The sequence below is a fragment of the Rhinolophus hipposideros genome, assembly GCF_964194185.1.
Source record: "Rhinolophus hipposideros genome assembly, chromosome: 5".
In the NCBI taxonomy this organism is placed as follows: domain Eukaryota; kingdom Metazoa; phylum Chordata; class Mammalia; order Chiroptera; family Rhinolophidae; genus Rhinolophus; species Rhinolophus hipposideros.
In genome coordinates this window covers 5396104-5409233 of record NC_138051.1, presented here as the reverse complement: position 1 = coordinate 5409233, position 13130 = coordinate 5396104, and the positions used below count along the sequence as shown (strand labels likewise).

The window sequence follows — 13130 nt, the reverse complement described above, 5'->3', positions numbered from 1 at the left end:
AAGCATATAATTTTAGAGCTGGAATGATCTTCACAGTCATTTAATCCAGTTCAGTCATTTTAAACATAAATAAGAGTCACATGCCTTACTTAAGTCCTTCCACAGAATATTGGAAACTGTGCTTCCCAAGCCTTAGACCAGGGATGGTGAAACTTTTTCAGATCCCTCCAGACAAAAGTTCTTCCTCTTGCCTCGGAATTCCCAAAGCGCCATTGTTGTAATGTCTCCAAGGCCTTTACCCCACCTTGTGTTATGTTACAGATGCTTTCAATTGTAAGGTTGAGGTATTCTCAGTGGCTTTATGTCCACAATATTCTTTGCTACACGGGTCTGTGGGTCAAAGTGCGGTTTGGTTGATTTAGGGCATCCAGTGGTGGCGCCAAGTAAGTAGGAGTTTTGTCTGATCCATTTTTGTATTTCTTTAGCATTCCTATGTTTTACAAACAGTAGTTTCATAATACAGTGGTACCTCGGTTTTCGAATGTAATCCATGAGTTCTGAAACATTCGAAAACAGCCGACAGCGAGGCCTCAGGATCTTGCACTCAGCGGAAGCCGTGTGACATGTTCGACTTCTGAGTCGTGTTCGAAAATCAAAGCATTTACTTCCGGGTTTATGGCGTTTATAAACCAAAATGTTTGTCAGTGGACACATTCGAAAACCTAGGTACCACTGTAAATTTACATGCAGTGGTATGCTGGAGCTGGTTTTTCCTTCCTCCTAGAGCTGGTTGTGTTTTCACAATGGCAGCTTGAAATTGGCCATGGTAGCAGTATTTATGCTATGGGGAATGAAAAAATGCTACAACGGAGTTTTTTTTCTCCAGAAAGCCAGTTGTTAAACACTGCCCAATACACCACTCTTGATATAATTTTCCTAGAGTCTCGCAAAGCAACAGGTCTCCACAACATCTAAAGAGCCACACCAATGTGAAGGTGACCATGTACCCATTGTCCCGCATGAGTTGCCTCATGTGATGGAGTAGCCAGTTGCTCAACCTCCTAATTTCTTCATGGATTAAGTTAGACCCAGTGCCAGTCAGGCTTAGGACTGCATTAGAACTTGGTTGCTTAGCTAAGTTCTGCTTACCTGGAAAAGCTATTTGGGCATGAATGATAATGGAAACAGAGTCTGAAATATCAGGCACAGTTGAGTGACAAAAAACCCCCACAAACTATTGCCAGAAAAACATGAACAGGAAGTTACTCTGGCTGAAATCACAATGATATCTTTATATTCCTCAAAAGACTTTCAGTGGTTCCCTACAATTTATAAAAGTACCCAATCTCCCTGATGTAAGTCACGTACTGACCACAACTTCCCAGCCTAACCTCATTTTCAACCACTCCCATCGCCCACAGTTGATTCCCATCTTCATTCTACTTCCCAGCCTCTGCAGAGCCTTGTTCCAGCCTCTGTGATGTTCCCTTCTCCTGGAATGTCCTCCCCTGTGCCTCTCTGTTGCACCACAGGGTCGCTCCCAGGCTTCCCTTTTCACCCGGTCCCCTCCACCATGGGCCAGAGCTCTGGGTGAACGTGACACTGCCTGTGACTGTTCATCTCCTTCCTTGTGTGTTTCTCTGTAGGAGCAGGACCCGAGGTCCAATCGGCCCTGGCAAGTACGGCTATGGGAAGGCCCCGTACATCTTACCACTGCAGACGGACTCCTCACACTCACCGCAGAGGCTCCGGAGGCAGAGGCCCCCGGCCGGGCATTCCAGGCCGCAGGGGCCATCTGATCCCAGCCATGGCTATAGCCCGCAGGCCGGCTGGGCCTCCCAGCATGGACCTCTGTACCAGAGTGACAGCGGCCCTCGTTCTGGACTGCAGGCCTCCGAGGCCTCTATCTACCATCTGCCTTTGACCCATGACCAGGGCTTCCCTGCAGCTTCAAGTCTCTTCCATAGCCCGGAAACAAGCAGCAACCATGGCATGGGGGCGCACAGGGCAGCTCCGAGCTTCTCCCAGCCCGCCCGGTCAGCAGCAATCTCCTGCATCGGAGCCTATCGCCAGTACAAGTTGTGCAACCCCAACGTGAGTACCCAAGGCCTCATGGGGCCTGGGGTGAATGCTACGCTTACCTTCCCGTCGGTTGGCGGGAAATGTGTGGAAGACAGCGAGAGTGTGGTTTTTTTAGACCATGTTAATGCACTTTTTATCTTCCTTTCTCTCATTTCTCTCCATTTATTCTCCCCATATACTTTTCTTTTTTATGTAAGGTTATTACTTTAGTGACTTAGGAATAACTTCTTGAATCACTTATTGACAATCTATTGCTTATATCAAACAATATGACGATTGCTGCTGTCGTGCGGGGTCTGCTGCGGGGTCTCAGCTCCCGCTCCCCACATAAGAACGCAGGATGGAGCTAGGTCAAAAAGGAACACCCACGGAGCCATAGGTAGGGAAGTCACACCACTATGGTCTCACTGGAGGCTGGGTTCACACAATGTGTGACCTGCTGTCTGCCTTTCTGCCAACTGACCAAATCTCCTCGACTCTCCTCTGCTTCCCTCCATAACTGCGGCAGTTATATCAGTGGCCAATGGCTCAACGGTTACAGCTGACGGCCAACTAGCCACAGCTGACGGCCATTTACTACCTGAGCCAGCACCTCTTCACATGAGGCCGAGAGCCTGAAAACTGCTCTCTGGGACTCTGTCCCCACAACTGCATATCAAACAACTTCCAAATTCTCAGTGGCTTTATGTCCACAATATTCTTTGCTTCTTGGGTCTGTGGGTCAAGTTCGGTTTGGTTGATTTAGGACATCCAGTGGTGGCGCCAAATAAGTGGGAGCTTTGGGTGGTGTGACTAGCGTGGGGATCATGCAGGAAGTTCCCCGGAGGGTCCCTGCTCTGCCAGGCGTCAACACTTTGGATGGTACACTGTGAAAAAGTCTGGTCGTGGGTCACTTGCTGAAGATTTCACAGCTAATGAGTAGCAAAGGATATTATAAATGGAAACTACATAAGGTGACCAAATGTGTTTTGTTACATATCAGTTTAAAGACTATATATAAAAGAAAAAGGAATCAAGAATGTTTAAAGGTTAAATTTCCAAATTGCTATATTTTTCATTAATAATTTAATCTGCCTTAATACTCCGTTACTGGGTAACAGGACAGCTGTTATATATTAGCTTCAATTTCCTCATTAAAAATATATTTCCTGCTGCAGAGTCCATAGAAATGACTTAATTTGTGATTTTAATAATTCCTCTGAATGCCTGGATTGCTTTTGAGCTTGTTCTTCCACTGACAGGCTTCAGAAATTACTCACTTTGGTAAAGCAGTAATTTTTCTAAAGCCGTTACTAATCAGTCAACCAGTGCATCTTAATTGAGCGTCACTGCTTGTTTTGTAACAGACCAGGCACTGTGGAAGATAAAAGTCATATAATCTACCTTACAGAGCTGTTACAAGGATCATAAATCAAAACGAAGTGCTTGTGTCTGATCAGACGTGGTCCCTGTTCTCAAATATCCATTGCAATCCTTTTAGAATGAAATGAATTAATTTCTAATGGAGAACACATTCCTCCATTGACGAGTCCATTTTTTAATTTTGAAGACCAAGTAAATCATAAAGAGAAGGGAAAAGGGAGGGGGCGTTTGGCAGATGTGCGGACCTGATAGCTACTAAGTATTTCTTTCATTTAACCGACAGTGTTTTAAGCCATGCACCGTTTGTCAGACCTGTGCTGCCGGGCTGGCTCTCCCCTTGCGTCAGCTGTGGCTCCTCTGGTGGCTGGAATAACTGCACCACTGAAGAGATTGAATTGCAGTGAATCATAGGAAATTCTTGAGCATTCATGATGTCTGCTACCATTTTGCAGATAGGCAAAACCATGTCTGAAACCCAGGACAAAGAAGTAAATGTCGACAAGGGATCATCCAGGTGTAATTCCCTTCTCTGCTGTCACCTTTTGCTCAGCATCCTCCCCAGGGCCCCCTGTCACCCCAAGCCGCATCCTACCTACTCTTTTTGAGAGACAGCCTTCCTCAGAGGTCCTGTTACTGCATCCTTTCTTTTCATAAGCCCGTGGCTGCTTGTGACCTGGGCCATAACCTGTGAACACCTGTGTTCGGGATCTCCCAAATCACCCTTAGGCTCGGTGATTTGCCAGGAGGACTCACAGGACTCAGCGCATGGCCGTACCCACAGCTATGCTTTAGTACAACAAAAGGATGGAGAGGAAAATCAGCAGACAGAAAGGCGCACGGGGCCAAGTCCAGAGGAAACCAGGCACCAGCTTCCAAGAGTCCTCTCCCAGTGGAGTCCACAGGACACACTTAATTCCCTAGCAATGAGTTGTGACAACACGTGTGAAGTGTTGTCAACCAGGGGAGCTCATTAGAGACTTCGTGCCCAAGGTTTTTTTGGGGGCTGGTCATATAGCCACCCTCTGCGTACTACATACTAAACTTCCAGGCTCCCAAAAGGAAAGCAGGTTTTTAGCATAAACTGTATTGCTTGTGCGTGTGATTTGGGCATAGTAGGTCATTCTTATCACTTAGGGAGTAATAGAAGCCCTTCCGAAGTCTAAGTTTCCAGACACCAGCCAAGGACCAACCTCGCAAGCAGGCCTTTCTAAGGAGAGCAACCCTAGTCCTGCTGTGTGTGTTATTTACACTCGTGCCACGTGGACCCGTGTGCTCCAGCATCTCAGCATCTGTGACCTTATGACATTTACATATCTTCCCCAAGGTCCAACGTGAAGAGATGCCATGAATTTCCAAGTTGTGTAAATCTTCCTATTCTAAGAGGAACGAGGTGAAGGGCAATATTGTGAGAAAGCTAGTAATCTAATAGGGAATGTGACGCTTATGCCATCTCCAAAGATTAAAAAGTGACACACACATTTAGAGATCTCTCCCAGTTCTTACCTGGAAGAAGAAAAACAAGGGAGAGTAGGTTGGGGAAGGTGGGAAATATCCACTGATTTCAGAAATACGTCCTTGATAGTAAGCACCCAGTTGTCCCACCCCAGTTCTTGATGGAATGCCCCCTTCCTAAAACCACTCCCTCAGTAGAGGGCTCAGCTCTGAGGTGTGTGGTAATACACACTCGGGGTGGTCTGAATCAGGGCACGTGTTCTTGCAGACTTCCGGGTCTCAGAACAGGTCTCATCACTGGTGAAGATCCCTCCATCCTCACCGGTGTGACCCAATGGCAGAGAAGGGGTCACCTGCCGCTGTTATAAGTCAGTGTACTTAGTGCTCTGAATACGGGGAAGAGCTCTGAGAGCACAGGGCAGGCGGCCCCAGGGGTGCAGAAGACTCCACTGAGGACGGGACAATTGAGCTGCGCTTCCAAGGATGGCCAAAAAAGGAGACAAAAGAACATTTGGGGGCAAAAGAAACAGCTTCGTTAAACACAAGGCAGGATTGTGTGAGCATCTCAGGTGCTGCCAGGCTTGTCGGGGGAGGGTCTCTCCTTCCTTTCCCTCCCCCTCCTCCTATCCATTTTAAATAATCACAGTCTTAATGGGGAATTTATTCCTTAACGTCTCGATGTACAGAAACGTCACATGGCCTTGCTTGACTTTCACATATGACATAGATGAGTGAGAAACTTTTTAAAATACAGCGAAAGGTCAGAAAACAGCTTTCAACAACTGGTTAAATTGGATGGTAGGTCTGCAAGGCAGTATGAGATAGTGGGTTTGGAGTGAAGTTGAGCTGATGTAAACTTGAGCTGCAGTACTTGGGAGCTGAGTTTCGTAACTCTCTGAGGACCAGTTGTAAAGTGGGAATCCTATTACCTGCTCCGTAGGGTTTTTGCAAGGTTCAGGTAAGGGCAGAGTCACAACACTGTGGGTGAAATGGTCGGATTTCCCTTTTGTCCTCTGGGTTAGCTGGGGTCCAGGGTCCTTTCCCTTTGTCCAACAGTAAAACAAGGTTTCTGACAGACCCAACATTTCAGCTGTGATGTAGTTTCAATGTAGTCACCCTTGGGTCATGTTTAAAGGGAGGAAAGTGAAACTATAGGTAACTTCATGCCAATGAATTCTTTATACCCTCGAATGTGCATACGAAGTTTGGATAATTAAGTTCGCAAACTCATCCTAGAAAAAGTGCTACATCCCTCATTGCTGAATATCACTACAGTCAACTTCGAAGTCCTCCCCTTGGGAAGCTATGCACCGACGCCAGCACCTAGTCCACCTTTCAAAGCAATTTTGGAACTCTTTTTCTGGAATGGCCATCAGAGCTGTCGTCATATTACCCTTGATGTCCTGAATGTCATCAAAATGTCTTCCTTTCTATATTTCCTTTATATTTGGATAAAGAAAGAAGTCATTGGGGGCCAGATCAAGTGAGTAGTTGTTTACTGGCTAAAAACTCCCTCACAGACAGTGCCGTGTGAGCTGGTGCATTGTCATGATGCAAGAGCCATGAATTGTTGGCGAAAAGTTCAGGTCGCCTAACTTTTTCATGCAGCCTTTTCAGCTCTTCAAATAGTAAACTTGGTTAACTGTTTGTCCAGTTGGTACAAATTCATAACGAATAATCCCTCTGATATCAAAAAAGGTTAGCAACATTGTTGCAACAAGTTTGCGAACTTAATTGTCAGCCCTCATATTTACTATTAAGCCCTGTCTTATGGTGCCACTTGGGAATTTTAAGCATTCCAGGGTGCTTTTAGGGTTGATTCATAGAAGATGTCTTTTATGAACTACTTCAAAATAAATAATACAGTAGCAGTAATGATATCTGAATGTCGTCTTTAAAGATAAGAAAGGTTTTTATTTGCTTGCTTACAGAGTGTATGAGGAAGTTGAGGTGACAAGACCCCAGTGTAAACAGATAATCGGTGGTCTTTCGGAGCAGACATTAATCTCACACGTCTCCTAGTGCAACACCCCACGTTACTCACTATTGCAGTCCTTGCTGGAGTACATGGCGCCGCGCTGACCCTGACTGAGTGGGGTCAGGCGTTAGGCTCTCGGACAGGGACACTGAGAGAGAGAGAAAGCTCTGTCTCCAGGGGGTTCCAAGGCCAGTGGGAAAGCATCTGGTAGGTAGGTAATGAGTGCAGGGCACAGGCACCCATTCATGTGCTGTGTCGGCACCTGGAACTCTCCAGACTGGAAACTCACCTGGCTTGGGTCAAATCGGCAAGTCAGCAAAGGCCTTCCTGGGCAAATGCAGGCTCTCCAGCTGAGGGCAGGGTTTTCTAGGAAGAGGGAGTGGCAGGCATCCTAGAGTCCCCTTCCACTCCCATGATGGCTGAGGAGCAAGAAGTGGGCACTTGGGGAACCTTGCAGTGGAATCAGATGTTTCCCTAATGAGTGGTGGCTCCGTCTGCGAGTATGATGTCTTCAGCAGAGAAGGGGTAAAACCGGGAGGCATCTGTGGTTTGTCCACAACCCAGCACTTTCTCAGCTGTGGCAACAAATAATAAGTAGTCAAGGAATCGAGTAACTAATTAAGTTTCTTCTTCATGGGAACTCTTAGGAACAAAAGAACTAGAGTCTTTATAGGGGTGAAAACAGGGGAAGGAGAAAGCCAAACTGCAGTTCTTCTTGTGCCTGAGGGGTGCAATTAAAGTAAAATTCTTTTCCACTAGCTGTTTCTGGGGTTTTGAGTTATTATTTGCTGGATACATTAACTGGCCGGACTGTCTGTGCCCTTTGTGGTGGAGGCCTGGGTGTCTCTCTCCCCACCTTCTCTGAAGCACCCTGAATTCTGTGCTTTCTCCCCAGAGAGGAGACTGGCGCTCCAGCTCCTTCTGGAGAAGGGGGGCTAGTAGTGCAAGGCAGGGACAAGGCTGTAAGTTGTTAGGGGCCTTCGTTGCCAAAGGAGGCGTGACTCTGGGTTTAGACAGAGTGCACTTACTGTTATGAGGGGAAAAACTCCTGGGGCTAAAAGCAGCTTTTAGCAAACAGGAGTGTGCTGAGTTCTGATATCAGTGACTCTCTAGTAAATTTCCCTGGGGTGGGGCTGGCTTCTGACAGTGATTGTCTCCACACAGAGTTGTTTCTGCCTCAAAGTAAGTGAACATGAAAGGAAAATGTTGGACACATCACAAATGAAGTTAACCACGCTCTGTCCAGGCAGATGCTAATTCTACCCCGTTTCTAGTCTGCTATTGAATAAAAGAGTTGCTGACAACTTCCTGACTACTGTTTTAAGGAGAAATGTAGCAAGTGGGCCGGGTAAGAATTCAGTGCAATTCTGGAAGGTATAAAACTCACCAGGAACCGTGGGGCCAGTTACTGGACGGACAGGACGTCTTACTGGGGGTCTCAGCGTAACCTCCTCTTGTCATGAGCTTATCACCAACCTCCTTATCTGGGAAGTATGTGCTAGTGTCAGCGCTTTTTGCCTCAGTCTGCTTTCCATCTTCTCAGACCATTTGGAATTTTCCATAGAAAGTTTTCCCATTGACTTTTTCATATTCTGTTAGTGGCCTTTCATATACATATGTGAACTATATGTGAATACGAGTGTGTAAATATTAAATACAAATATTCACATATGTCATAGGTATGAAATTTATATGTATGACACCCATCCACACACCTATGTATGAACTGTTCACAGTTGTCACTCGTCATGTTTATAAAAAGCAGTGCAAATAGTAAGAAATATCACAGTGGTAGAGAGCGGTATGTCTTCGTCCCTCTCCCAAGATGTAGTCACAATCATTTTTAATGTTTTGTTTTTTCATGGTTAATTTCTCCGTAACTCTAAATAGCGTGCTAATACCTCTGCTTCTTGCTATATCAACTTCAAAATTTTTCTCTGTCAACTTCTTACCCTGAAAGCTGAAGAAATGACCCCCTCTCCTCCCACGCTGCTGTTGCCTGCAAGCCACATTTTAATTTTCAGTTATATTCTTAATTGTATGTAGTATATTAACAATTTTTATTTCCTTAGTTTACCAATCTTAGGAAGGATCAGTTAACTCCCTGTTTGGCAAAGTTAGAGATTTAGTGCCCAACTAATTCATTAAGTTCTTCTCATTTCATTCCTCAGTTTGGTTTCTGTAGTTTTCTCACTGTGACCTGTGAAATCCTTTCAAGAGACTGGTAGGAGGGATTCCTCTCTGGATCCTCAGTCGTCAGGACACCTGACACAGCAGGAACGCAGTGACCTTTTGCCTTTGAAAGAAGTTCACATCCTTCCCAGCAGGTAGCACAGGGAAGGAAACCAGTCTTATTCCTGTGGTCTCTGAAATAGCTACTAGCAAATGTACGAGGTGGACAATTCAGTTCGCGAACTTGTTGCAACGCTGTTGCTAACTTTTTTTGATATCAGAGGAATTATTCATTATGAATTTGTACCAACTAGACAAACAGTTAACCAAGTTTACTATTTGGAAGTGCTGAAAAGGCTGCGTGAGAAAGTTAGATGAAAACGACCTGAACTTTTTGCTAACAATCATGGCTCTTGCATCACCACAATGCACCAGCTCACACGGCACTGTCTGTGAGGGAGTTTTTAGCCAGTAAACAAATAACTGTATTGGAACACCCTCCCTACTCACCTGATTTGGCCCCAATGACTTCTTTCTTTACCCGAAGATAAAGGAAATATTGAAAGGAAGACATTTTGATGACATTCAGGACACCAAGGGTAATATGACGACAGTTCTGAGGGCCATTCCAGAAGCAGAGTTCCAAAATTGTTTTGAAGGGTGGACTAGGCGCTGGGTTGGTGCACAGCTTCCCAAGCCAGTACTTCTAAGGTGACCATAGTGATATTCAGCATTGAGGTATGTAGCACTTTTTCTAGGGTGAGTTGGCAAACTTAATTGTCCGACCTTGTATGCTCCTTGGGGAAGTAGGTGTTTTGAATGTTTTTAAAAGTTTACAATTTGCCATAGCTTGCTTCCTGATTAGTTAAAAAAAAGGGTGTTTTCTTTTAGATCTTCTTACAGGCATAGAGATATATTGATAATCTCAAAAAGGAGAAATAAATAAGCACTCCTGGGATAGGCTTAGATTTGTATAGATGTATAACCAGAGTACTTAAAATTATAGGGTTCTGCTGGGTGGGTGAGTGGGCTTAGTCACTAGTCATTAGTATCCTTTGGATTTTTGATGAATGGAGGGAAACACCTTTCTCTAGACGAACATTATGAATTTGGGTGGGAAAAAAATATTTGAAAACTAAGAAAACCTTAGTTTTATGTTTGATTTTTTAAAAATCCAAAGCCTAGACCCAACTGTTTTGGACAAACCAATTCACTGACTGTCTAGAGGAGTGCTGGAAAGGGTAGGAGGTGGTAAGAGTTTTTGCAGCGTTGAGTTTGTTCCAAGTAACTTGAGAAAGCAGATAGTAAACATATTTGAAAAATGTGCTGGATTCCTTGTAAGGAAGTTTGGTCCATGGTTATATTATTCTACTGCTGGAAAACAAAACCTGTTTTCCAGCTGTAGGACAGAAAGGAGGGGAATGTTTACTCCAAACACCTACCTTTCAGGCACTTAAGCTTCCGGGACTGCCAGATTCATCTTTGATGTCTACCTAGATTCCAGTTCAGCTAACATTGATTGAGCATTGCTGTAAGCCAGAAGCTTTAGTGTGTTACTAATTTAATCCTCACAAAAATCCCTGGGAGGTGGGAGTGGTGCTGTCACTTAGGTTTAGAAAAGCAAAGTGCTTTGCCCAAGGTCACATAAGCACTTTCTCATGGCAGTTCAGAGACATATTCTAGATTTCTGTTTTTAGGTTTCCTCACTGTGCTGATATTAAATACATCATTTGTTGCTATGGTAGCTGGTCTTTTGATTGAATCCAGACCAATGCAAAGGACAAAAAAAATGCGTATCTGAACCAGGCACACTTCAAGTCATGTCCCCTGTTGCTACCTTGATGGGGATGATGCTCTTTTGTCTCCTGGGGAACTGAACGTAATTAATTACCAAAAGGTAAGATCACCAGCAGTGGCCTCTTGAGCAGTGAAGTTAGGTACAGGCCGTTGTCATCTCCGATTAACCAGGGTCCCTAGAAACCTAGCCCAAGTTTCCATAACACTGTTTGTGACTCATAGCAACCCCAGGCAGTTGTCTAGATGGAAGTTTGGATAGGGCCTGAAGTGCTTTTAAGGATTCAGCTCATTTTACTGAAGTGCATCTTTGTCCCTCTTCCCAAAAGAGAGCAGTGGGAACATCCCTCCCTCTTTTAGGTTGACGGGAGTCACTTGAAGGGAGGCTGTCTCCCGGGGCTCATTGCTTGGCTATAAAGCTCCGTTCTTTGCTGGCCCCTTTCTGTGTGAGCCTGATCTCGAGCTACGTGGCTTTTTTTCTGTCTCAGTTTCTGGTCTGAAGATTATAAGAACCTGTACCCATGGACAGGCTCAGTTGTCTGTAGGCAATCTGCCCAAAGTTAACTCACGGTGTAATATAGGGACAGTGACTGATAAGGCGGGGGTGACTTGGTCTGTGGCATCAGGAAACAACCCACTGAAAATATAACACATGGAAAGGGATCTGTAACCTAGAAGTTTAACTTCAGAGAATCTGTAAAATGAGAGGAGATCATATACTGATAATAGTATAACAAGTACAAACAGATGTGATCTACAAAAGAGGCGTGAAACAGAATTTCCCCCTGCCCAGCTTGCTTTTCACCCTCGGTCCACAGCTCCCTGCCCCCAACAGCTGGGGCCACTACATCAGGCCTCAGAGGCCGAGGAGGACCTTGGCCTCTACGGCCTCTCGTGACAACAGAAGGAGTTAAGGCGTCCTGTCTGACAACCCATTGCAAATTCATTTTGCTATCCATACAGTCTCAGGGGCATCCTGGCATCGTGGTTACTGGACCCCAAATGTTTGGGTTCAGCTCCTGACTTCACCACTTATAAGCCCTGTGATCTTGGGCAGTTCGTTTAATTTTTTGTAGTCTTGACTTCTTTATCTGTAAAATGGGTACAATACTTGTCATGAGGATTAACTGAGCCAATATGCATAAATCACATGGTGGAGTATCTGGCATTTAGTAAGTGCTCAATAAAAGTTATCTATTCTTTTTTTTTTAAAGATTTTATTGGGGAGGGAGAACAGGACTTTATTGGGAAACAGTATATACTTCCAGGACTTTTTTCCAAGTTAAGTTGTCCCTTCAGTCTTAGTTGTGGAGGGTACAGCTCAGCTCCATGTCCAGTTGCCGTTGCTAGTTGTAGGGGGCACAGCCCACCATCCCTTGCGAAAGTCGAACCGGCAACCTTGTGGTTGGGAGCCCGCGCTCCAGCCAACTGAGTCATCCGGGAGGCAGCTCAGCTCAAGGTGCCGTGTTCAATCTTAGGTGCAGGGGGCGGAGCCCACCATCCCTTGCAGGACTCGAGGAGTTAAACTGGCAACCTTGTGGTTGAGAGCCCACTGGCCCATGTGGGAATCGAACCGGCAGCCTTCGGAGTTAGGAGCACAGAGCTCCAACCGCCTGAGCCACCAGGCCGGCCCAAAAGTTACCTATTCTTGATATATCATCATCATCATCACCACCACCCCAGGCTCTGCTTCCTCACCTGCACCGTAATTCGGTCTCAATAACCCACTTCCGTTTCTGGGCCCTGTGAGCCTTGCATTTCTCAGGCCAGGTCCCTCTCCTTCCCAGGAAGTAGTTCCCTGCCTCTAACTGGCAGCTTGCCTGGCATCATGTGGGTGCCTGCTCAGGGTCACACACAAGGGCATGCCCATCTGCCAGGGCACCTTGTTACCTCCCACTGCACCTTCCCACTCTGACTGCTATTTGGCTGCCGTAGCCAACCTCTGGGCTTAGCTGCCTCCTGGCAACTAGGTGGATTTGCTGCTTTAGTCTCTGACCCCCGGCTGTGGGTCTGCCACCACCTTAAGTCCTCCTGCCTCAGGAGGGAACTGGGCCATGCTCAGCTACAAAGAACTTGTTGATGACGAGGGACAGGGTATCCTGAATGGTCCATCACAAGTGACTGGTTGGCCTGGTAGACACACATGGACATAATAATACCAGGCATTCGTGGGACTTAACACACACTGTAATATTATAAACTAGAAGCGCATGCCAAGGTGGCGAGGGCCAGCTGTGTTTGGAAGAGCTCAACTCTGATAAATTTTTGTTACATAAATATTGCATATTTATGGCAGAAAAATTACACAATGCAAATAAACCAAAAGTTAATTGTGAGGAGAAAACATTTA

General features: G+C 45.6%; 1 protein-coding gene across 1 annotated transcript in view; it reads left to right on the top strand.

Annotated features, from left to right (window-relative positions):
• The window catches only part of THSD4 (thrombospondin type 1 domain containing 4), a 578057-nt gene that overhangs the window by 109449 nt on the left and 455478 nt on the right, over positions 1 to 13130 (top strand). Inside the window, exon 5 of the mRNA XM_081050341.1 lies at positions 1587 to 2034. Coding sequence (XP_080906467.1) covers positions 1587 to 2034 — 448 coding nt within the window. The remainder of the gene's footprint in view (positions 1 to 1586; positions 2035 to 13130) is intronic.